This window comes from Bombina bombina, chromosome 1 (genome assembly GCF_027579735.1).
Source record: "Bombina bombina isolate aBomBom1 chromosome 1, aBomBom1.pri, whole genome shotgun sequence".
NCBI classification, from domain to species: Eukaryota; Metazoa; Chordata; class Amphibia; order Anura; family Bombinatoridae; genus Bombina; species Bombina bombina.
The window spans coordinates 1,325,362,651-1,325,389,315 of NC_069499.1; the positions used below are offsets into that span (position 1 = coordinate 1,325,362,651).

Sequence of the window (26,665 nt, forward strand, 5' to 3'; positions counted from 1 at the left end):
ACTGCTGGGCAGCAGCCTCCTGAGAGAATTACAGCTCACTCCAGGGTGGTGTCTTCTTCTTGGGCCTTCGAGGATGAGGCCTCTGTAGAACAGATTGTAAGGCTGCGTCTTGCACACTTTTTGTTTTATAAATTTGATATCTTTGCCTCAGCTGAGGTTTTCTTTTGGGGGAAAGGTTCTGCATACACCGGTGCCTTCTGTTTAGGTTACCTGTCTTGCTCTCCCTTATCATTTGTGTCATCTAGCTTGGGTATTGATTCCCAACAGTAATTGATGATTCCATGGACTCACCATGTAATTAAGAAAGAAAACAAAATTTATGCTTACCTGATACATTTATTTATTTCTTTACATGGTGAGTCCACGGCCCTCCCTGTTTTTTCTCAGACAGTTTTTTTATATAAACCTCAGGCACCTCTGCACCTTGTGTTATTTCCTTTTCTCTCCTTTCCTCCGGTCGAATGACTGGGGTTTGTGGGAAGGGAAGTGATACTTAAAGGGACACTGTACCCAAAAATTTAATTTCGTGATTCTGATTGAGCATGAAATTTCAAGCAAATTTTGAATTTACTCATATTATCAAATTATCTTCATTCTCTTGGTATCTTTATTTGAAATGCAAGAATGTAAGTTTAGATGCCGGCCCATTTTTGGTAAACAACCTGGGTTGTCCTTGCTGATTGGTGGATAAATTCATCCACCAATAAAAAAGTGCTGTCCAGAGTACTGAAACCAAAAAAAAGCTTAGATGCCTTCTTTTTCAAATAATGATAGCAAGAGAACGAAGAAAAATTGATAATATGAGTAAATTAGAAAGTTGCTTAAAATTGCATGCTCTTTCTGAATTACAAATGAACAAATTTGGCTTCAGTGGCCCTTTAACAGTTTTGCTGTGGTGCTCTTTGCCTCCTCCTGCTGGTCAGGCGTGATATTCCCAACAGTAATTGATGATGGATGATGGACTCACCGTGTCAAGAAAGGAAGAAATTTATCAGGTAAGCATAAATTTTGTTTTTATGCATCAGATAGAGAATGCAATTATAAGCAACTTTCTAATTTACTCCTATTATGAATTTTTCTTCGTTCTCTTGGTAGTTTTATTTGAAAATCAGGAATGTAAGCTTAGGAGCTGGCTCATTTTTAAGTTCAGCACCCTGGGTAGTGTTTGCTGATTGGTGGCTCCTAAGCTTACATTCCTGTTTTTTCAAATAAAGATACAAAGAGAACAAAGAAAAAATTATAATAGGAGTAAATTAGGAAGTTGCTTAAAATGGCATATTCTATCTGAATCAAGGAGAAATCAGGTCATTTTAGAATCTCTGTATATGACGTGTTATTTGCTATCACTTTGCTAATATGCCTGTGCACCAGTTACCAGGTATACATCAGCTTGCAAAATTCCCAAAATAATAAAGGTTGCTTAACAGCAACACTATTCTTTTACTGTTTTATGAGTTAGTATCTTCGCTTGAAATCTCATTACATTACAGCTTTGTTGAGGGGTTATTACCAATACCATATAATTATTTATTATTATTATTCTTTATTTATAAAGCGCCAACAGATTCTGCAGCGCTGCCCATGGGTACAAGGATAAAAGTACAACGGAGAGACAATACAATAAAAGACAACATTTTACAGACAAATACATGGGGAATTGAGGGCCCTATTCCCGTGGGAACTTACAATCTAGATATTTCTTTCCATTTTGATTAATTTACTAGTATACTTTATCTGGTATATTGTATAGTTGTACATCCAAGGATACATGTGTGCTTTGCATTAGGTTTCCAGTGCAGTAAATTATGACTGCATGTCTATCCTTAGAGGTTTGCCTAAAGAACCAGTCTAGAGAACAAGTGATGTTAAAGGGACAGTCAACAGCAGAATTTTAGTTGTTTAAAAAGATAGATATTGCCTTTATTACCCATTCCCCAGTTTTGCATAACCAACACAGTTATAATAATACACGTTTTACCTCTGATTACCTTGTATCTAAACCTCTGCAGACTGCCCCCTTATTTCAGTTCTTTTGACAGACTTGTATTTTAAGCAATCAGTGCTTAATCCTAGGTAGCTCAATGTTATCAATATGAAACGCTCTCTAGTGGTGAAAAACTGACAAAATGCATTCAGATTAGAGGCGACCTTCAATTTCTATGAAATTAGCATATGAACCTCCTAGGTTTAGCTTTTAACTAAGAATACCAAGAGAACCAAGCAACATTGGTGATAAAAGTAAATTGGAAAGTTGTTTAAAATGACATTCTCTATCTGAATCATGAAAGTTTATTTTGGACTTGACTGTCCCTTTAACATTTGGAGAATCAGGAGCGGAAGTTAAACTTATTTGCTAAACATATCTGTAGATATACAAAAAGGACAAGCTATAGTCAGTTTTGTCATTCTTTGTTTATTTGAAGTGCCTTCTGTCTTTTTTTGCCATGAGGGTGCTTCTAATTTAGTCTGGTACTCAGAGTTTATTTCTCTCTGTGGTCTTCCTCTCACTCCCCTTTCATCACAAAGAAAGAGATGTTTTCAAATATGTTTATTAGATATTTTCTGAATAGCAGCTGGTGTATTTTGCTAATGTCTGCTCTAAATCCGTGACTTGATTTCTTATTTCTCCAGTTCCACAAATCTACATTAATTACCTTCTGTAGTATTTTACTGTGACTGATTATTTTAATATCCTAATCATCATAATCTCACATTTACACCAAGACGGCTGAGGGATTCTAGGAGATAAAATGGATCATACACTCTGTTTTATCAGAAAACAAAGACATTACAAATGTATTAGGGACAAGTGGATTCCATGTGGAGATATTTAAATACCCAGCTCGTTGAGTAAAAAATCCTCTTTAAAAATCCAAAATAATTTATAAAAACCATGTTTGTTACAAATGCAGCATTTATGCTTTAACATGCACTTCTGTATCAGGCGATGTTCATTGTTGGCTAAACTGATCTGATTGGCTGTGATATACGGTAGGTAAGCTTTGGCTGCGGGTAATTCCAGCATTAACCAGGTATCGGCTTTCATTTGACATATAGTGGCATTGCTTTGTTTTCTGTTCCCAGGTCCGTTGTTCGTCTCGCTGCCAGTCTGTTAGGTAAAATAGTGGACAGCCTTGCACCCTCCATAACTAATGTGCTAGTTCAGGGCAAACAGGTAAGAAAATATTGTTAACACACTATAAAACCATATGAAGGAAAATCTGTCTACTTGTTAATATACAATAAAAAAATGTGTTCTTTAAACAATCACAAAAGAGATATTATTGTGTATTATTTTTTGTAAGTGTTTTTAATAGGTAAAGCAGCACTGTAGTCATTATGTTCCCCCTCTTTCTATAACTTACTTGTATCTATACAGTTTTGCCTATATAGGTAGAGAGATTCACTATTTTAAGGCCACTTAATGAATAAGTGGATTCTTTAAATTATATTTGCAATTTGTTTACTGAAACAATAAAGGGTCATTATAGTGAAAGAATGTGATGTTCCCATTCACTAGAGCAGGTCATTTTAGCACTCTCTACCCTGCATATCTGTGTTTATCTCCTCTTAAAGAACCACTCAAGAGCTGGTGCAGAGTGGAAACTGATGCTTACCCAATCGGCAGCTTTAGTTGTACAGTAGGGTGGTGGGACTAGTGCTGCTCATTGGGTCAGCAGCTGTTTCCGCTTGGGACCAGCAGTTTTCCTTTGCAGGGGTTAAACATGGATTTTACATTGTCGTTAGTGATACATTTACATGCTATAACAAATGAGATCATGTTTTTCACTATAATTATCCATGAAAGGATAACAGAAAAATAATATCTTAGAGGGACAGTGTACCTTGATTTTTCCCCCTTTAATTGGTTGCCAACTATCAATTTTACCCGCTGGAGTGTATTAAATTGTTTTCAAATAGCTAATTTACCTTTATATTCTCATTCAAAATAGCTGATTTTGCCTTTACTATTCCTACCTATACTGAAAGGTTTTATACTTAAGTGTTGGATATAGAAAAGCTGTGTACACATAGCCAGCAGAAGTAATTACACCAGTGGGGGTGTTTGGAGAGATAAGTTAGAACATGTTATTTTCAATTGTTCTCTCTAAGCATTGGACTTTGGTATACATACAGAGCTAATATAAAGAAATATGTGTGTGTACAGAAAGTGATACATTAAGATCTGATTTCCCTGCAAGTTCAACCCATTTTAATGGGCTGTGGCTTCAAAGAACAAAAAAAATTATATTTATACAAAAATAAACCTAAAGAAGCAAGTTCTCACGCATTTTATACTCTGCAGCTGGAATAACACCTCATTGGAAACACATTAAGGGAAAAACTATTTTACCGGACACAGTCCCTTTAAGAAGCTTAAGAAGCCATAGAGCATATTAAGATGCAAAGAAAGAGGAAGCATTAATTGTGCTTTATGTATTTAAAACGTTAAATAACCATAGTTAAGATGCATACAAAAGGTTGTGTATGAGTAATGGACAATCAATGTAGATATGAGGCACCTTAGTTTTTAAAAGGGCCAAAGTGTCCTTTCTAACCCTTACAGAAGACCCACAGTACAAAGTGTTTCACTGTGTGCGAGAGAGTGGATTAAAGCACTGAAGGATGAAGCCAGGTTAAAAAGAGATGATGCATTCTTAGGATAAAAATATGACATTCTTTTTCAGAGAAGAGAATGAGAGCCGCAGGTCAAGTCCCCTGGGCCAGCAGACGCCCTTCACTGATCTGCAATTCATGTTTCACTGAAGTGTTTGAGGATTCTCATCTGTCACTATGGAATGTTGCAATAAAGCCTTTTACTATAAAATTTAAAGTGACATTTTACAAGCCCGTGTCACCCTAATTAAATGCGATAAATTCCTCAAAAAAAATATTATATATATTATTATAAATGTTATGTAGAATTTATTTAGTGAGTATTTATCGTTAAAAGAAATTGCTTCAAAATGCCTTTAAATTAAAAAAGAACCCCTTAGGCTAGAATGCACAGAGTATAATAGGCTTTTTGCTCTGGGCAACGCATTAGATGTTTTGTGTATTCATCCAGCATGGATATTTACAGCCTAGGCACGTCTGTACTAATATGCATGCCAATGTTTTTTGTTACCGTTTACTCGGTTATATGTTTTTTTATAAATAGGCACAGAAGAGGCTCGTCTTTAGATTTACAACCTGGATTAGATATTTAGCAAAGTCTTTTCATACGTATGTGAATTGCAATTTTCATTAAAGTATTGTATATACAGTTTTGTTTTGGCTGAGATCTTATGATATGTTGGGCACACATTCATTTTTTTGCTTTGTTTTTATTTATGCCTAAGGAATGTTTAAAAAATGTTATGCAGCATCATTGCCATTCTGATACTACATGTTTATTTCATCAGAATGTAAATAACGGTCTGACTTTTACTCCTGAATAACCAAAATTCACAAATTGCTCATAATCAAGCTACATATTCATTGTAGCTAGCTGTTAAAACCTGCTCAGGTATAAGTATATTGACTTTTCATACAAGTAATTGGCTATATCATTTAGTGGTTCAGCTAACAAGCTTATCCATTATTTCCTCTTGTTTGGGGATTTCACTGTATAATGTACCTAATTTAACGAGTGAGTCTTTGCTTATTTTATGTTCCCCTGTCTCAGCCACAGGCCCACAATTATGTAAATATGAAATGTTTTCAGAGTTCAAACTCTTTAGTGCCCAATTAGATTTTAAAATAAAAGTAAACAATGTATTACTGGTGGCATTATGATGGCTAAGCAAATCACAAAATGATGCACGTGCGTCTCTCTGAATGCCTGCATGCATATTTATTCTAACTAAATCCATTGCTGATAGGCATTTTAACCACACAATCATTTTTTGTTGTAGGTCACGCTTGGCGTATTTGGACATGAGGAAGCAGTGATTTCTAACCCTCTGTCTCCTGGGGTTATTAAGGACATTATCTACAAAAAGTGTAGCCCCTATGATGAGCGAGAGGCTGTTCTTCAGCAAGAACTGGTTATCCACATCGGATGGATCATTTCCAACACTCCAGACCTATTCAGTGGGATGTTAAAGATAAGAGTAGGGTCAGTTAAATATTATTTTCCTCTTATAATAAAGTTGTTTTTATTTCCATAATTAATTAGATTTTTTTAAATGTAATGTTGTATAATGTAGATCACAGAGAAACATTTTCTTACAAAATGTTCTTGGATTTTGAGCTAAACTATGTCATTCAACAGCAAAAAGATTCTTGGTAACCAGTAGTATGCTTTCATTCATAAGGTGATGAGAGCCCATGGGGCAAAGACTCCCAAAGCTCTAAGAGCACTTAATCCTTCCCACCTCTCTGGTATTCTAGTCTTATCTTTGCCTCCGCAAGAAGAGGTGAATAATTGAGGTACTCCAGATTCTTTCTTGAGAAGGGTCCTCAGACCGATTTGAGGCTCATTTTTCCTCTCGGAGAGCTGCTGCTTGGGACAGAAGGGAGAGTGAAGTATTGAGCAATAACACAGTTACACCTTGTGAGGAGTTAGTCACAAGCCCGCCTCAGGTGTCAAGGGGACCCTTTGCCTCCTCCTGTTGGGTCGTCGATATACTCCAAACACAGATACTCTGCTTTTACAGTTACAGCACTGAATAGGCTCTCTACCGAAAGCAGTTTTTTCTATAGCTGGTAAGCATGGTAGAATGGGTGCATCTTAAAGGGCCATAATACCCAAATGTTTAAACACTTGAAAGTGATGCAGCATAGCTGTAAAAAGCTGACTAGAAAATATCTCCTGAACATCTCTATGTAAAAAAGAAAGATATTTTACCTCAAAAGTTCCTCAGTAGCCACCTCGCATTGTAAAGGATTTCTAAGCAGCATTTTAGTGTGTCTGTCCTGGGACAGCTTAGGGGATGAGCCTCGTGAACTCTCATATTATTTCACCAATCAGGTAAAGGAAGCTTAATATGAAATCTCATGAGAGTTAAGTCAAATCTCATGAGATCACAGTAAGAGTTCATGACCTCAGCACTGCTGATGCTGATTGGCTGCTGTTCATTTCTTCATTTTTTTTTATTTTTACCTGCAGCTGGGAGCAGCTGAGTATAACTTTTTACACAGAACTTACTCTGCTGAGCTGAGGAAGTTGTGAGGTAAAATATCCTTTTTTACATAGAGATGCTCAGGTGATATTTTCCTGTCAGCTTTTTACAGTTATACTGCATCAGTTTCAAGTGATTTAGCATATGAGTATTATGTCCCTTTAAGTTAAGTGAAGATATTTTTATGCACTCCCTTAGCCCGCAGGCTATTAGCAGGAACACCTCTCTGAGGTACATCATAATCAGGGGACATACAGATGTGACAGACTTATTGCACCTTTTTTACTTAGACTTTTCATACTTAGTCTAGTTTATTATGTGGTAATAACTGCAATTTATTATTCAGCTAGTTCACCTTGGAGTTAGATCTCAATGCAACATTTTACTCTGTTATATACACTGATAACAATTCTATTTCCTGTTTTGCCCGGATTGTTACCAGTTCAGCTTTGCAGTTCCTGAAAGGATCCCATTAAGCATTCAAACAGTCTGATGCTGCACTTTTCTGTAAAGCAATCTGACCTCCCTGGAGCAAAATCAGGGAGTACTCCTGATTTTGCTCCAGGGTTTAAAGGTTTGTGCACTGTGTAGTTGTGGCAGCTATGCCTCCTCCAAGTATGCGCAAAAGTTTTATGTCTGAAAGTCATCCTAAAGTTACATTATCATGTTTTCTGCATTATCAGATCTCAGAACACCTAGTGTGCCCTTAGAGTTTTCATACTCTTAGACACCTCATGTTTTTTTTCTGAATGCAAGTTTTTTTATGATGATCACAAGTCTTTTATTGATCAGGACACAGTCTTACCTCTCCGATGTTTGAACTTGAACATTTTAGTTCTTTGCTTAAATTATGTTTTATGTACATTAGGCATCAAAGAACCTAAATCAGGAAAAACCTTCCTAAGAACCGGATTTGATTTTTAAACCCCATGCTAAGCCACATGAGTTTTTTTCCTGTTCCTGAGGCTCTTATTACAATAATTTTTAGAGAGTGAACCAAGCTTGGTCTTCTCTTTTAATCCGCCCTCTAAATTTAATAGGATGTATAATTTACTGGCTTCTAATGTAGACCTTTGGGATACTTTTCCAATGGTGGGTGGTGCTATTTTGCTTTAGCCAAATACTATTCCCTAAGGCGTAGAGGATAGTACATCTTTCAGGAACCACATGGATATAAAACTGGTAACATTTAATTGAATGGCCTTTTTCAGAAAGTATTGTTTCTGTAGCAATTGTGTCTGCTCTTTGGTGTGACAGTTTGTCTGAGCAAATGTCAGAACACTCTGTGGATGAAGATTTTCATAATTGTATATAACTTCTTGTATTTTATAGATGGCGTATGAGGCGTGTGGCTGCTGAGGTATGTCTGAATAATTTGTGTGCACTTTATTTTGTTATATTTTGATCACACTAGTATCCATCCTGAGTAAGACTGTAACCCTTGAACCTTTTTGTGATAATAATTGTGGAAATCCATTCTGTGAGAGAATATACGTGTTAAGCCCAACTATTACACACATTTGTGTGTCTCACCTAATCGTAGTGGTAATTACTACAGGTAATTACAAGGTGAGTCCACGGATCTTCAATTACTGGTGGGAATATCACTCCTGGTTAGCAGGAGGAGGCAAAGTGCACAACAGCAAAGCTGTTAAGTATCACTTCCCTTCCCACAACCCCCAGTCATTCTCTTTGCCTCTAGTGCAAGGAGGAGTTGAGAGAGCGATTTTCAATGCCTTGATGGCTTGGCTTCAGCTGGCCATAGCCCGGTCTATCAGGTTCCAGACGGACAATATAACTTCAGGGGCTTACATCAACCACCAAGGAGGAACTCAGAACTCATTTGCCATGAAGGAGGTAGCAAGGATCAACCAGTGGGCGGAGACTCACAATTGCTGTCTATCTGCCATCCACATTCCAGGAGTGGACACTATGGATTTTCTGATCAGACAGACTTTCTATCCCGGGGAGTGGGAACTCCATACGGAAGTGTTCTCCAGGTTAACAACCAAATGGGGATTACCAGAATTGGATCTGATGGTGTCTCATTAGAACAACAAGCTCCCAAGGTACGGTTCGAGGTTGAGAGATCCTCAAGCCTTTCTGATAGATACTCTGGCATTTCCTTGGAAATTAAAGTTGACATATCTCTTTCCTCCGTTTGCTCTCCTTCCGCGAGTCATAGCTTGAATCAAGCAGGAGAGAGCATTGGTAATTCTAATAGCTCCTGCATAACCTCTCATGATCTGGTATGCGGACCTTCTGCTCCAGGGGCCCTTCCTTCATTTAAATCTTGTTTCTCTGAGGCTGACTGCTTGGAGATTGAACGTTTGATTTTATCTAAGCGTGGGTTTTCCGAATCTGTCATTGAGACCATGATTCAGGCTCGTAAGCTTGTCACTAGAAAGATTTGCCATACGATATGGCGTAAATATCTTTATTGGTGTGAGTCTAAAGGATTCTCTTGGAGTAAGGTCAGGATCCCCAAGGATCTTATCTTTTCTCCACAAAGGCCTTGAGAAGGGGTTATTTGTCAGTACCCTCAAAGGTCAGATTTCTTCTTTATCTATTCTGCTGCACAAGCGTCTGGTGGACGTGCCCGATGTTTACTCACAGAGTGTGCTACAATGGGCTTCCTTTTGTCAGGCTCTGGTCAGAATCAGGCCTGTATTTAAATCAGTTGCTCCCCCTTGGAGCCTTAATCTTGTTCTTAAAGTTCTTCGAGCAGGCTCCGTTTGAGCCTATGCATTCCATAGATATTATCTTGGAAAGTTTTGCTTCTTATTGCTATTTCTTCTGTTCGGAGGGTTTCTGAACTCTCGGCATTGCAGTGTGATTCTCCTTATCTCATATTTCATGCAGATAAGGCAGTTCTCCGTACCAAGTTTGGTTTTCTTCCTAATGTTGTTTTGTACAGAAATAATAATCAGGAAATTGTTGTTCCTTCTCTCTGTCTTAATCCTTCTTCTCATAAAGAACGTTTGTTACACAACTTAGATGTTGTGCAGGCTCTTAAATTTTATCTGCAGTCTACGAAGGACTTTCATCAGTCTTTTGCATTGTTTGTTTGCTTTTCTGATAAGCTTAAAGGCCAGAAAGCTACTGCCACTTCTTTCTCTCTGGTTGAGAAGTGTTATTCATATGGCCTATGAGACTGCTGGACAGCAGCCTCCTGAGAGAATTACTGCTCACTCCACTAGGGCGGTGTCTTCTTCTTGGGCCTTCAAGAATGAGGCCTCTGTAGAACAGATTTGTAAGGCTGCGACTTGGTCGTCTTTGCACACTTTTTCAAAATGTTATAAATTTGATAAGTTTGCCTCGGCTGAGGCTTCTTTTGGGAGAAAGGTTCTGCAAGCAGTGGTGCCTTCTGTTTAGGTTACCTGTCTTGCCCTCCCTTATCATCTGTGTCCTCTAGCTTGGGTATTGATTCCCAACAGTAATTGATGGACGTGGACTCACCGTATCTTTAGAAAGAAAAAAATGTTATGCTTACCTTATATATTTATTTATTTCTTAACACGGTGAGTCCACGGCCCTCTCTGTTTTCAGACAGTTTTTTTTAAATAAATTTCAGGCACCTCTGCACCTTGTGTTATTTCCTTTCTCTACTTTTCCTTCGGTCAAATGACTGGGGGTTGTGGGAAGGGAAGTAATACTTAACAGCTTTGCTGTGGGCCTCTTTGCCTACTCCTGCTGGCCAGGAGTGATATTTCCAACAGTAATTGATGATCCATGGACTCACCGTGTCAAGAAATAAATACATTTATCAGGTAAGTATACATTTTGTTTTTCTTTTATTATTGATACCATTGTATAATTGTCATACCTGCTAAGAAAATAAAGCAAAAGTACTCATTTTTAAATGGATATTAAACACCTCTTTTAAAATTGTGCTTGTGCTACGCTCCCTAAGAAGCCAAAAAGCAAATGCTGTAACCTGCAAATGCTGAAAATCAAATATCTGGTTTAGGCAGTTTGAAGAATTTTAACTGGCAGACTTGGTTTGAAGTCATGTTGGCAGGGAAATCTCTGAAAACAGCTATAACAAGCTCATCTGTATAGGATTTTTACTTTACCGAAGGAGACATACTAGTGAAAATAGAAAGTCTACTAATGTGCTATAGCATTTCAGTAAAGCACCAATGCGTACCCCTATGTTTTTAACTACTGCTTAGGACTTAAAAACCTATTTTTTCTTTCATGATTCAGATAGAGCATGCTGATTGGTGGCTACACATATATATTCCTGTTATTGGGTCATCCAATGCGTTCGCTCCAAGTAGTGCATTACTGCTTCTTCAACAAAGGATACCAAGAGAATTAAGCAAATTCGATAATAGAAGAAGATAATAGAAGATATTAGAAGTAAATTGGAAAGTTATTTAAAATTGTATATTCTATCTGAATCATGTAAGAAAAATTTGGGCTTTCACATCTCTTTAAATCATCCCTCTTACCATTTGCTCTTTGCCTTCTGGGACTGGGAGGCCATAACTGAGCAAGAGAGACTTGTGGGTGGAGCCATGAGTTGCAGGGAAGAGCCACATGTGTTCATTCGGCAGGGTTTGTCAGAAATTGAGCAGTGGATACATATATAGTTAAAGTCGAGCATTAACGCAAGAATAAAATATTCTAATGCATTTGAACATTTAGTTTTTGCACTAGAATTTACCTAATATACACTAACATGTCCCTTTAACAACTTTTCTAACGTAAATTTATAAGAACCTGTGCTAAGCAATTATTTAAAAACACTTGGAGTTTTTGCTCTACAACAGCAGTTAACATTGGTAGTTTTTGTACAGATATTATTTTTTTTATAACTTGGATTCTGCAGCACCAGTTCCAGCCTGCAGTGTCCCCAGTACTGACTGCTTGGTCTAAATGATTCACAATGCATCATCATTTTGTCCATTAGTGAAAATGTGGAATTGCGCATACAAGGTTTTTTTTTTTACTATTTTAATCATTATGTATTCATGAAAAAGACCACCTTTGTACTGTTTAAAAAATGCTGTTTAAATGTATGGCAGAACATTTGGGCTCCTTTTGTCCTGTTACGTTCTTTGCAGCGGGGTTTTGATCATGATTGTACCTGTCTACAGTGAAACAGTCCCTCATTCTCTTTCTTTGTGTTCCAAGGTTAATCTAACAGATTCATTTTCTTCACATGTATTTTTTTCCCATCACCCACTTTAGCGAATAAAATGAACCTCACATAGAAACTACATTCCATTCTGATAATGATTTGATTTAGAGCCTCATTATTGATTTCTGTTCTTGCGTTCTTGTTGAAATAGATCAAGTACTTGACAGAACCATTACAGTAAAGACCTCCAATCAGAGGCTGTGTCAGTCTTGAGGGTTGTGAAGGGAGGGAGGGATTTTAAAAAAAATCAGTGGTTACTTCATCAACCTGTTAGTTCTTATGTACTTAAGCCTTCCAGAATATTGTATGTCAGCCTTCTAAGTGAAAAGGGTTAAACACTAGCATTACTAGTATGCAAGAATACATTTTTTTATATTAAACTTTATTAATAAAGTTACTGGTACAAAAAACATAGAGTGGAGAACACAAATGTTGTATGTAAATGCAAATTCTATAAGAGAAAAACCTGCACAAAGCTCTATAATCACAGCCCAGGATCCAAAGTACCACTACTTGCCTCATAATAATAAACGTTAGTCGTGGTATAGACTTGTCATCTATCTGTGTCCCTTTAATTATACGGGCCCTATCATACTCAGCAGGCATGGTATTTAAACTTAAAAAAAAAAAGCTGCCTTTCTTTTGCATGATGTACCGAGTCTACGGATTCATCCTAACTTGTGGGATATTGTCCTTCCTGACAGGAAGTAGCAAAGAGAGAACCACAGCAGAGCTGTCTATATAGCTCCCCCCTTAACTCCACCCCCCAGTCATTCTCTTTGCTGGCTCAAAGCAGGAAGAGTAAAGAGAAGAGGTGTTAAACTGTTAGTTATATTTTATCTTCAATCAAGAGTTTGTTATTTTTAAATGGTACCGGTGTTGTACTATTTACTCTCAGGCAGTCATAGATGAAGATTTCTGCCTTGAGGATGATGATCTTAGCATTTGTAACTAAGGTCCACTGCTGTTCCCACAGAAGCTGAGGAGTACAGGAAAACTTCAGTGTGAGGAACTGTTTCTTGCTATACAGCAATGAGGTATGTTCAGTCATATTTTCTGCAGAGACTGTGTTAACTCAGAAAGGCTGACAGTGTCCCCATTAGGGGAAGGGTAAGCAGTAATCCTAGTGTTATCAGAGGTTTTTACTAGCTTGCATAAAGGGTTAATTTTTTGTGGGCACTCAGTTTGTTATGTGAATTTGGGACAAACGTTTTTGTGTCTGGGAGTAACATTTTCTGTTTTATGGGACTTTTGCTTGAGGGTTCTTTGGGGTTGTTTATAACCCACATGGCTTTCAGGCAGGGTTTGTTAGTTTTGTGTAGGCCCCAGCAACATCGAGTGAGGTGGGCAGGGCCTACATTTACAAGCAGCAAGCAACTTCTCCTGAGGTCCTGAGAGTCTTCTGAGGGACTAATTGAAGCTTTAAACCCCATATTATCGCTTCCTAAGGGCAGGTAGGGCCAAAGCAGAGCTGTGGCAAGGTGCTTATAGGAGTGTTTAACCGGTTTTACACATTTTTCAATCCGTTTTTTTCATTTGGGGGTTTATAAGGGCAGGTAGGGCCAAAGCAGAGCTGTGGCAAGGTGCTTATAGGAGTGTTTAACCGGTTTTACACATTTTTCAATCCGTTTTTTTCATTTGGGGGTTTATTGCTTATTAACTTGTGGTGCAATCCTTCTAAAGCTTAGTGGGTGCACTGCTAAAATTTCAGAAAAATTGAAGCAATTTTAACCTGTTTTGCAGTTTGTTTATGCCTTTTTTTCTCTTAAAGGGACAGTCTAGTATAAATTAAACTTTCATTATTCAGATAGGACTTTTAATTTTAATCAACTTTCCAATTTACTTTTATCATCAAATTTGCTTTTTTTTCCTGGTATTCTTAGTTTAAACTAAACATAGGTAGGCTCGTATGCTAATTTCTAAGCCTTTGAGGGCTGCCTCTTATCACAGGCTTTTTAAATCTCTTTTCAACACAAAGAGACAGAAAGTACACGTGGGCCATATAGATAACACTGTGTTCAAGCACAGGGGGTTATTTAAGATTTAGCACAAAACAATGCTAAATTTAAGACAATAGATAATAAACAGTCACAGTCATGTGATCAGGGGGCTGGAAGAAGGTTCTTAGATACAAGGTAATCACAGAGGTAAAAAGTATATTATTATAACTGTGTTGGTTATGCAAAACTGGGGAATGGGTAATAAAGGGATTATCTATCTTTTAAAACAATAACAATTCTATGGTAGACTGTTCCTTTAAAGGCACAGTACCGTTTTTGCAAATTGTGTTTTTTCATTAAATAAAGTGTTTTCCAAGCTTGCTTGCTTGCTTTATTACTAGTCTGTTAAACATGTCTGACACTGAGGAAACTCATTGTTCAATTTGTTTAGAAGCCATTGTGGAACCCCCTTTTAGAATGTGTCCCACTTGTACTGATATGTCTATAAATTGCAAAAAGCATATTTTGACGTATAAAAGTTTGGCATTAGATGATTCTCAGACAGAAGGAAATCAGGTTTTGCCATCTAGTTCTCCCCAAGTGTCACAACCAGTAACGCCCGCACAAGCGATGCCAAGTACTTCTAGTGCGTCTAATTCTTTTACCTTGCAAGATATGGCCTCAGTTATGAATACTACCCTCACAGAGGTTTTATCTAAGCTGCCTGGGTTGCAAGGGAAGCGCAGTAGCTCTGGGTTAAGAACAAATGCTGAGCCTTCTGACGCTTTAGTAGCCGTATCCAGGAGGATCAATATATGACCACCATGGACTTAAAGGATGAGTATCTGCACATTCCTATCCACAAAAATCATCACCGGTTCCTCAGGTTCGCCTTCCTGGACAAGCGTTATCAGTTTGTGGCTCTTCCTTTTGGGTTGGCCACGGCGCCGCAAATCTTCACGAAGGTGCTAGGGTCCCTTCTGGCGGTTCTAAGGCCAGGGGGCATAGCAGTGGCGCCTTATGTAGACGACATTCTAATTCAAGCGTCGTCCTTCCAACTAGCCAAGTCTCACACGGACTTAGTGTTGGCCTTTCTAAGGTCTCACGGGTGGAAAGTGAACGTTAAAGAGTTCTCTTTCCCCCCTCACAAGAGTTTCATTTCTAGGGACTTTGATAGACTCGGTGGACATGAAAATATTTCTGACTAAGGTCAGGAAATCAAAGATTTCTTTCATGTAATTGGCAAGAGTCCATGAGCTAGTGACGTATGGGATATACATTCCTACCAGGAGGGGCAAAGTTTCCCAAACCTCAAAATGCCTATAAATACACCCCTCACCACACCCACGATTCAGTTTTACAAACTTTGCCTCCCATGGAGGTGGTGAAGTAAGTTTGTGCTAGATTTCTACGTTGATATGCGCTTTGCAGCAGGCTGAAGCCCGGTTATCCTCTCAGAGTGCAGTGAATGTCAGAGGGATGTGAAGAGAGTATTGCCTATTTGAATACTATGGTCTTCCTCTAGGGGATCTATTTCATAGGTTCTCTGTTATCGGTCGTAGAGATTTCTTCTCCTACCTCCCTTTTCAGATCGACGATATACTCTTATATACCATTACCTCTACTGATTCTCGTTTCAGTACTGGTTTGGCTATCTACTATATGTAGATGAGTGTCTTAGGGTAAGTAAGTCTTATTTTATTCATGACACTCTAAGCTATGGTTGGGCACTTTATATGTAAAGTTCTAAATATATGTTTTAAACTTATATTTGCCATGATTCAGGATAATCAGTGTTACTTCTTTCAGACTGTCAGTTTCATTTTCTGGGAAAATGCATATGAATAAAGTATTTTTCTTACCTTAAAATTTTCAATTGGCTTTTTTCTTCTAAATTGCAGGCTATTAGGCTCGCGGTTGCAGAAAATGCTACAATTTATTGCATAATTTTTGGCGCAAGACTTTTTTGGCACGAGAATATCGTTATTTCCGGCGTCATAGTTGACGCCGGAAGTTTTCACGTGGTTGCGTCATTATTGACGCATGTTTGTTGCAGACGTTTTTCGGCGCCAAAAAATGTGGGTGTCATACTTGGAGCCAGTTTTTTTCACATTATTTCAGTCTCACTTTTTAGTGGCTTCTGGTTGCTAGAGGCTTGTTTTATTTTGCATTTTTTCCCATTCCTGAAACTGTCATTTAAGGAATTTGATAATTTTGCTTTATATGTTGTTTTTTTCTATTACATATTGCAAGATGTCACTACCTGACCCTGGATCAGAATCTACTTCTGGAAAGACGCTGCCTTATGTTGGTTCTACCAAAGCTAAGTGCATTTGTTGTAAACTTTTGGTAACTGTTCCTCCGGCTGTAGTTTGTGTTAGTTGTCATGATAAACTATCTAACGCGGATAATATTTCCATTAGTAATAATCCATTACCTGTTGTTGTTCCTTCAACATCTAATGTTCAGGATGTTCCTGTTAATGTAAGAGTATTTGTTTCTAATTCTATTCGGAAGGCTCTGTCTGTTATTCTTCCTTCTAGTAAACGTAAAAGGTCTTTTAAAACTTCTCATATTTCAGATGAATTTTTAAATGACCGCCATCTTTCTCACTTATCTATCTCTGATGAGGATCTATCTGGTTCAGAAGATTCTGCCTCAGATATTGACACTGATAAATCTACATATTTGTTTAAGATGGAGTTTATTCGTTCTTTACTTAAAGAAGGGTTGATTGCATTAGATATGGAGGAGTCTAGTCCTCTTGATATTAAAACTAATAAGCGTTTAAATTCAGTTTTTAAACCTCATGTAGTTATTCCAGAAGTTTTTCCAGTTCCTGATGCTATTTCAGAAGTAATTTCTAGGGAATGGAATAGTCTGGGTACTTCATGTACTCCTTCTCCAAGGTTTAAGAAATTGTACCCTTTGCTATCTGATAGATTAGAGTTTTGGGAAAAAAATCCCCAAAGTTGATGGAGCTATCTCTACTCTTGCTAAACGTACTACTATTCCTACGGCAGATAGTAATTCTTTTAAGGATACTTTAGATAGGAAGCATGAATCCTTTCTAAGGAAGGCTTATTTATGTTCAGGTAATCTTCTTAGACCTGCTATTTCTTTGGCTGATGTTGCTACAGCTTCCACCTTCTGGTTGGAGGCTTTAGCGCGACAAGTGTCAGACTATAATGCTTATAGCATTGTTAAACTTCTTCAACATGCTAATAACTTTGTTTGTGATGCCATTTTTTATATCATTAGGATTGATGTCAGGTATATGTCTTTAGCTATTTTAGCTAGAAGAGCTTTATGGCTTAAATCTTGGAATGCAGATATGACTTCTAAGTCAACGTTGCTTTCTCTTTCCAAGGTAATAAATTATTTGGTTCTCAGTTGGATTCAATAATTTCAACTGTTACTGGGGGGAAGGGAGCCTTTTCGCTTCAGGACAAAAAATCTAAGGGTAAATATAGGGCTGCTAATCGTTTTCGTTCCTTTCATCAGAATAAGGAACAGAAGCCTGACCCTTCCCCTAAAGGAACAGTTTCTGTTTGGAAACCTTCTCCAGTCTGGAATAAATCCAAGCCTTTTATAAAGTCAAAACCAGCTCCCAAATCCGCATGAAGGTGCGGCCCTCATTCCAGAACAGCTGGTAGGGGGCAGGTTACGATTTTTCAAAGATGTTTGGACCAATTCGATTCAAAGTCTTTGCATTCAGAACATTGTTTCACAAGGGTACATAATAGGTTTCAAGGTAAGACCGCCTGTGAGAAGATTTTTCCTCTCACGCATTCCAGTAAACCCAGTAAAGGCTCAGGCGTTTCTGAAATGTGTTTCAGACCTGGAGTCGGCTGGGGTAATTGTGCCAGTTCCAGATCTGGAACAGGGTCTGGGGTTTTACTCAAATCTGTTCATTTTACCAAAGAAGGAGAATTCTTTCAGGCCAGTTCTGGATCTAAAAATATTGAATCGTTATGTAAGGATACCAACATTCAAAATGGTGACTATAAGGACTATTCTGCCTTTTGTTCAGCAAGGGCATTATATGTCTACAATAGACTTACAGGATGCATATCTTCATATTCCGATTCATCCAGATCACTATCAGTTCCTGAGATTCTCTTTTCTAGACAAGCATTACCAGTTTGTTGCTCTTCCTTTTGGCCTAGCAACAGCTCCAAGGATCTTTTCAAAGAACAGGGTATTGCGGTATTTCCTTATTTGGACGATATCTTGGTACTTGCCCAGTCTTTACATTCTGCAGAATCTCATACGAATCAACTTGTGTTGTTTCTTCAAAGACATGGTTGGAGGATCAATTTACCAAAGAGTTCCTTGATTCCTCAGACAAGGGTAACCTTTTTGGGTTTCCAAATAGATTCAGTGTCCATGACTTTGTCTCTAACAGAAAAGAGACGTCTGAAATTGGTTTCAGCTTGTCGAAACCTTCAGTCTCAATCATTCCCTTTGGTAGCTTTGTGCATGGAAATTCTAGGTCTCATGACTGCTGCATCGGACGCGATCCCTTTTGCTCGTTTTCACATGAGACCTCTCCAGCTTTGTATGCTGAACCAATGGTGCAGGAATTATACAAATATATCACAATTAATATCCTTAAATCCTAATGTTCGATCTTCTCTGACTTGGTGGTTGGATCACCATCGTTTAATTCAAGGGGCCTCTTTTGTTCGTTCAACCTGGACTGTGATCTCAACAGATGCGATTCTTTCAGGTTGGGGAGCTGTATGGGGATCTCTGACAGCGCAGGGGGTTTGGGAATCTCAGGAGGCGAGATTACCAATCAACATTTTGGAACTCTGTGCGATTTTCAGAGCTCTTCAGTTCTGGCCTCCTCTGAAGAGAGAATCTTTTATTTGTTTTCAGACAGACAATGTCACAACCGTGGCGTATGTCAATCATCAAGGTGGGACTCACAGTCCTCAGGCTATGAAAGAAGTATCTCGGATACTTGTATGGGTGGAATCCAGCTCCTGTCTAATCTCTGCGGTTCACATCCCAGGTATAGACAATTGGGAAGCGGATTATCTCAGTCGCCAGACGTTACATCCGGGCGAATGGTCTCTTCACCCAGAGGTATTTCTTCAGATTGTTCAAATCTGGGGACTTCCAGAAATAGATCTGATGGCTTCTCATCTAAACAAGAAACTTCCCAGGTATCTGTCCAGATCCAGGGATCCTCAGGCGGAAGCGGTGGACGCGTTGTCACTTCCTTGGAATTATCAACCTGCTTATATCTTTCCGCCTCTAGTTCTTCTTCCAAAAGTGAATTCCAAAATCCTAATGGAGCGTTCGTTTGTACTGCTGGTGGCTCCAGCATGGCCACACAGGTTTTGGTATGCGGATCTCGTTCGGATGGCCAGTTGCCAACCTTGGACACTTCCGTTAAGGCCAGACCTTCTATCTCAAGGCCCATTTTTCCATCAGGATCTCAAATCATTAAATTTGAAGGTATGGAGATTGAACGCTTAATACTTAGTCATAGAGGTTTCTCTGATTCAGTGATTAATACTTTGTTACAGGCTCGTAAATCTGTGTCTAGAAAGATTTATTACCGAGTTTGGAAGTCTTACATTTCTTGGTGTTCTTCTCATAAATTCTCTTGGCATTCTTTTAGAATTCCTAGAATTTTACAATTTCAGGATGGTTTGGATAAAGGTTTGTCTGCAAGTTCTTTGAAAGGACAAATCTCTGTTCTTTCTGTTCTTTTTCACAGAAAGATTGCTAATCATCCTGATATTCATTGTTTTGTACACGCTTTGGTTCGTATTAAGCCTGTTATTAAGTCAATCTTTCCTCCTTGGAGTCTTAATTTGGTTTTGAGGGCTTTACAGGCTCCTCCGTTTGAACCTATGCATTCTCTGGATATTAAATTACTTTCTTGGAAAGTTTTGTTCCTTTTGGCCATCTCTTCTGCTAGAAGAGTTTCTGAGTTATCTGCTCTTTCTTGTGAATCTCCTTTTCTCCAACATAGGTGTGTCCGGTCCACGGCGTCATCCTTACTTGTGGGATATTCTCTTCCCCAACAGGAAATGGCAAAGAGCCCAGCAAAGCTGGTCACATGATCCCTCCTAGGCTCCGCCTACCCCAGTCATTCTCTTTGCCGTTGTACAGGCAACATCTCCACGGAGATGGCTTAGAGTTTTTTAGTGTTTAACTGTAGTTTTTCATTATTCAATCAAGAGTTTGTTATTTTCAAATAGTGCTGGTACGTACTATTTACTCAGAAACAGAAAAGAGATGAAGAATTCTGTTTGTATGAGGAAAATGATTTTAGCAACCGTAACTAAAATCCATGGCTGTTCCACACAGGACTGTTGAGAGCAATTAACTTCAGTTGGGGGAACAGTTTGCAGTCTCTTGCTGCTTGAGGTATGACACATTCTAACAAGACGATGTAATGCTGGAAGCTGTCATTTTCCCTATGGGATCCGGTAAGCCATGTTTATTACGATTGTAAATAAGGGCTTCACAAGGGCTTGTTTAAACTGTAGACTTTTTTTGGGCTAAATCGATTGATATTAACACTTATTTAGCCTTGAGGAATCATTTATTCTGGGTATTTTGATTTAATAATATCGGCAGGCACTGTTTTAGACACCTTATTCTTTAGGGGCTTTCCCAAAGCATAGGCAGAGTCTCATTTTCGCGCCGGTGTTGCGCACTTGTTTTTGAGAGGCATGGCATGCAGTCGCATGTGAGAGGAGCTCTGATACTTATAAAAGACTTCTGAAGGCGTCATTTGGTATCGTATTCCCCTTTGGGTTTGGTTGGGTCTCAGCAAAGCAGATACCAGGGACTGTAAAGGGGTTTAAAGCTTAAAACGGCTCCGGTTCCGTTATTTTAAGGGTTAAAGCTTCCAAAATTGGTGTGCAATATTTTCAAGGCTTTAAGACGCTGTGGTGAAAATTTGGTGAATTTTGAACAATTCCTTCATGTTTTTTTCGCAATTGCAGTAATAAAGTGTGTTCAGTTTAAAATTTAAAGTGACAGTAACGGTTTTATTTTAAAACGTTTTTTGTACTTTCTGATCAAGTTTATGCCTGTTTAACATGTCTGAACTACCAGATAGACTGTGTTCTGAATGTGGGGAAGCCAGAATTCCTATTCATTTAAATAAATGTGATTTATGTGATAATGACAATGATGCCCAAGATGATTCCTCAAGTGAGGGGAGTAAGCATGGTACTGCATCATTCCCTCCTTCGTCTACACGAGTATTGCCCACTCAGGAGGCCCCTAGTACATCTAGCGCGCCAATACTCCTTACTATGCAACAATTAACGGCTGTAATGGATAATTCTGTCAAAAACATTTTAGCCAAAATGAACCCTTGTCAGCGTAAGCGTGGCTGCTCTGTTTTAGTTACTGAAGAGCATGACGACGCTGATATTAATATCTCTGAAGGGCCCCTAACCCAATCTGAGGGGGCCAGGGAGGTTTTGTCTGAGGGAGAAATTACTGATTTAGGGAACATTTCTCAGCAGGCTGAATCTGATGTGATTACATTTAAATTTAAATTGGAACATCTCCGCATTTTGCTTAAGGAGGTATTATCCACTCTGGATGATTGTGAAAATTTAGTCATCCCAGAGAAACTATGTAAAATGGACAAGTTCCTAGAGGTGCCGGGGCTCCCAGAAGCTTTTCCTATACCCAAGCGGGTGGCGGACATTGTTAATAAAGAATGGGAAAGGCCCGGTATTCCTTTCGTCCCTCCCCCCATATTTAAAAAATTGTTTCCTATGGTCGACCCCAGAAAGGACTTATGGCAGTCAGTCCCCAAGGTCGAGGGAGCGGTTTCTACTTTAAACAAACGCACCACTATTCCCATAGAAGATAGTTGTGCTTTCAAAGATCCTATGGATAAAAAATTAGAAGGTTTGCTTAAAAAGATGTTTGTTCAGCAGGGTTACCTTCTACAACCCATTTCATGCATTGTCCCTGTCACTACAGCCGCATATTTCTGGTTTGATGAACTGCTTAAGGTGCTCGATAGTGACTCTCCTCCTTATGAGGAGATTATGGACAGAATCAATGCTCTCAAATTGGCTAATTCTTTCACTCTAGACGCCTCTTTGCAATTGGCTAAGTTAGCGGCTAAGAACTCTGGGTTTGCTATTGTGGCGCGCAGAGCGCTTTGGTTGAAATCTTGGTCGGCTGATGCGTCTTCCAAGAACAAGCTACTAAACATTCCTTTCAAGGGGAAAACGCTGTTTGGTCCTGACTTGAAAGAGATTATCTCTGATATCACTGGGGGTAAGGGCCACGCCCTTCCTCAGGATCGGCCCTTCAAGGCAAAAAATAGACCTAATTTTCGTCCCTTTCGTAAAAACGGACCAGCCCAAGGTGCTACGTCCTCTAAGCAAGAGGGTAATACTTCTCAGGCCAAGCCAGCTTGGAGACCAATGCAAGGCTGGAACAAGGGAAAGCAGGCCAAGAAACCTGCCACTGCTACCAAGACAGCATGAAATATTGGCCCCCGATCCGGGACCGGATCTGGTGGGGGGCAGACTCTCTCTCTTCGCTCAGGCTTGGGCAAGAGATGTTCTGGATCCTTGGGCGCTAGAAATAGTCTCCCAGGGTTATCTTCTGGAATTCAAGGGACTTCCCCCAAGGGGGAGGTTCCACAAGTCGCAGTTGTCTTCAGACCACATAAAAAGACAGGCGTTCTTACATTGTGTAGAAGACCTGTTAAAAATGGGAGTGATTCATCCTGTTCCATTAAGAGAACAAGGGATGGGGTTCTACTCCAATCTGTTCATAGTTCCCAAAAAAGAGGGAACGTTCAGACCAATCCTAGATCTCAAGATCTTAAACAAATTTCTCAAGGTCCCATCGTTCAAGATGGAAACCATTCGAACTATCCTTCCTTCCATCCAGGAAGGTCAATTTATGACCACGGTGGATTTAAAGGATGCGTATCTACATATTCCTATCCACAAGGAACATCATCGGTTCCTAAGGTTTGCATTCCTGGACAAACATTACCAGTTCGTGGCGCTTCCTTTCGGATTAGCCACTGCTCCAAGGATTTTCACAAAGGTACTAGGGTCCCTTCTAGCGGTGCTAAGACCAAGGGGCATTGCAGTAGTACCTTACCTGGACGACATTCTGATTCAAGCGTCGTCCCTTCCTCAAGCAAAGGCTCACACGGACATTGTCCTGGCCTTTCTCAGATCTCACGGCTGGAAAGTGAACGTGGAAAAGAGTTCTCTATCCCCGTCAACAAGGGTTCCCTTCTTGGGAACAATTATAGACTCCTTAGAAATGAGGATCTTTCTAACAGAGGCCAGAAAAACAAAGCTTCTGGACTCTTGTCGGATACTTCATTCCGTTCCTCTTCCTTCCATAGCTCAGTGCATGGAAGTGATCGGGTTGATGGTGGCGGCGATGGACATAGTTCCTTTTGCGCGCATTCATCTAAGACCATTACAACTGTGCATGCTCAGTCAGTGGAATGGGGACTATACAGACTTGTCTCCGAAGATACAAGTAAATCAGAGGACCAGAGACTCACTCCGTTGGTGGCTGTCCCTGGACAATCTGTCTCAAGGGATGATGTTCCACAGACCAGAGTGGGTCATTGTCACGACCGACGCCAGTCTGATAGGCTGGGGCGCGGTCTGGGGATCCCTGAAAGCTCAGGGTCTTTGGTCTCGGGAAGAATCTCTTCTACCGATAAATATTCTGGAACTGAGAGCGATATTCAATGCGCTCCAGGCCTGGCCCCAGCTTGCGAGGACCAGGTTCATACGGTTTCAATCAGACAACATGACGACCGTTGCGTACATCAACCATCAGGGGGGAACAAGGAGTTCCCTAGCGATGGAAGAAGTAACCAAAATTATTCTTTGGGCGGAGTCTCACTCCTGCCACCTGTCTGCTATCCACATCCCAGGAGTGGAAAATTGGGAAGCGGATTTTCTGAGTCGTCAGACATTGCATCCGGGGGAGTGGGAACTCCATCCGGAAATCTTTGCCCAAGTCACTCACCTGTGGGGCATTCCAGACATGGATCTGATGGCCTCTCGTCAGAACTTCAAAGTTCCTTGCTACGGGGCCAGATCCAGGGATCCCAAGGCGGCTCTAGTGGATGCACTAGTAGCACCTTGGACCTTCAAACTAGCTTATGTGTTCCCGCCATTTCCTCTCATCCCCAGGCTGATAGCCAGGATCAAGCAGGAGAGGGCGTCGGTGATCTTGATAGCTCCTGCGTGGCCACGCAGGACTTGGTATGCAGATCTGGTGAATATGTCATCGGCTCCACCTTGGAAGCTACCTTTGAGACGAGACCTTCTTGTTCAGGGTCCGTTCGAACATCCGAATCTGGTTTCACTCCAGCTGACTGCTTGGAGATTGAACGCTTGATTTTATCGAAGCGAGGATTCTCAGATTCTGTGATCGATACTCTTGTTCAGGCCAGAAAGCCTGTGACTAGAAAGATTTACCACAAAATTTGGAAAAAATATATCTGTTGGTGTGAATCTAAAGGATTCCCTTGGGACAAGGTTAAGATTCCTAGGATTCTATCCTTCCTTCAAGAAGGATTGGAAAAAGGATTATCTGCAAGTTCCCTGAAGGGACAGATTTCTGCCTTGTCGGTATTACTTCACAAAAAGCTGGCAGCTGTGCCAGATGTTCAAGCCTTTGTTCAGGCTCTGGTTAGAATCAAGCCTGTTTACAAACCTTTGACTCCTCCTTGGAGTCTCAATTTAGTTCTTTCAGTTCTTCAGGGGGTTCCGTTTGAACCCTTACATTCCGTTGATATTAAGTTATTATCTTGGAAAGTTTTGTTTTTAGTTGCGATTTCTTCTGCTAGAAGAGTCTCAGAATTATCTGCTCTGCAGTGTTCTCCTCCTTATCTGGTGTTCCATGCAGATAAGGTGGTTTTACGTACTAAACCTGGTTTTCTTCCAAAAGTTGTTTCTAACAAAAACATTAACCAGGAGATTATCGTACCTTCTCTGTGTCCAAAACCAGTTTCAAAGAAGGAACGTTTGTTGCACAATTTGGATGTTGTTCGCGCTCTAAAATTCTATTTAGATGCTACAAAGGATTTTAGACAAACATCTTCCTTGTTTGTTGTTTATTCAGGTAAAAGGAGAGGTCAAAAAGCAACTTCTACCTCTCTCTCTTTTTGGATTAAAAGCATCATCAGATTGGCTTACGAGACTGCCGGACGGCAGCCTCCCGAAAGAATCACAGCTCATTCCACTAGGGCTGTGGCTTCCACATGGGCCTTCAAGAACGAGGCTTCTGTTGATCAGATATGTAGGGCAGCGACTTGGTCTTCACTGCACACTTTTACCAAATTTTACAAGTTTGATACTTTTGCTTCTTCTGAGGCTATTTTTGGGAGAAAGGTTTTGCAAGCCGTGGTGCCTTCCATTTAGGTGACCTGATTTGCTCCCTCCCTTCATCCGTGTCCTAAAGCTTTGGTATTGGTTCCCACAAGTAAGGATGACGCCGTGGACCGGACACACCTATGTTGGAGAAAACAGAATTTATGTTTACCTGATAAATTTCTTTCTCCAACGGTGTGTCCGGTCCACGGCCCGCCCTGGTTTTTTTAATCAGGTCTGATATTTTATTTTCTTTAACTACAGTCACCACGGTACCATATGGTTTCTCCTATGCAAATATTCCTCCTTAACGTCGGTCGAATGACTGGGGTAGGCGGAGCCTAGGAGGGATCATGTGACCAGCTTTGCTGGGCTCTTTGCCATTTCCTGTTGGGGAAGAGAATATCCCACAAGTAAGGATGACGCCGTGGACCGGACACACCGTTGGAGAAAGAAATTTATCAGGTAAACATAAATTCTGTTTTCTGATTTTTCATCAGGATAAGGTGGTGTTGCGGACTTCATTTAATTTTTTACCTAAAATTGTGAATTCTAACAACATTAGTAGAGAAATTGTTGTCCCTTCATTGTGTCCTAATCCTAAGAATTCTCTGGAGAGATCTTTACATTCTTTGGATGTAGTAAGCGCTTTGAAATATTATGTTGAAGCTACTAAAGATTTCAGAAAGACTTCTAGTCTATTTGTTATCTTTTCTGGTTCTAGGAAAGGTCAGAAGGCTTCTGCCATCTCTTTGGCGCCTTGGTTAAAGTCTTTGATTCATCATGCTTATGTGGAGTCGGGTAAATCCCCACCTCAAAGGATTACGGCTCATTCTACTAAGTCAGTTTCTACTTCCTGGGCTTTTAGGAATGAAGCTTCTGTTGATCAGATTTTCAAAGCAGCAACTTGGTCTTCTTTGCATACTTTTACTAAATTCTACCATTTTTATGTTTTTTCTTCTTCTGAAGCAGCTGTTTCAGTTTGATTCTTCTGCTTATAATTTCAGTTTTTTTCATTTTAAGATTAAAACTTTTTGATTTGGGTTGTGGATTATTTTTTCAGCGGAATTGGCTGTCTTTATTTTATCCCTCCCTCTCTAGTGACTG

At 39.6% G+C, this 26,665-nt stretch overlaps 1 protein-coding gene across 3 annotated transcripts in view; it reads left to right on the forward strand.

The window, feature by feature from the left end:
- Positions 1–26,665, forward strand: part of PHKB (phosphorylase kinase regulatory subunit beta) — a 1,109,273-nt gene that overhangs the window by 1,024,102 nt on the left and 58,506 nt on the right. For 2 of the 3 annotated variants that reach the window (XM_053701982.1, XM_053701966.1), the window contains 2 exons: positions 3,085–3,175; positions 5,898–6,100. In XM_053701982.1, the coding sequence (XP_053557957.1) occupies positions 3,085–3,175; positions 5,898–6,100 (294 nt within the window). The remainder of the gene's footprint in view (positions 1–3,084; positions 3,176–5,897; positions 6,101–26,665) is intronic. The other variant, XM_053701974.1, reaches the window with a different exon arrangement.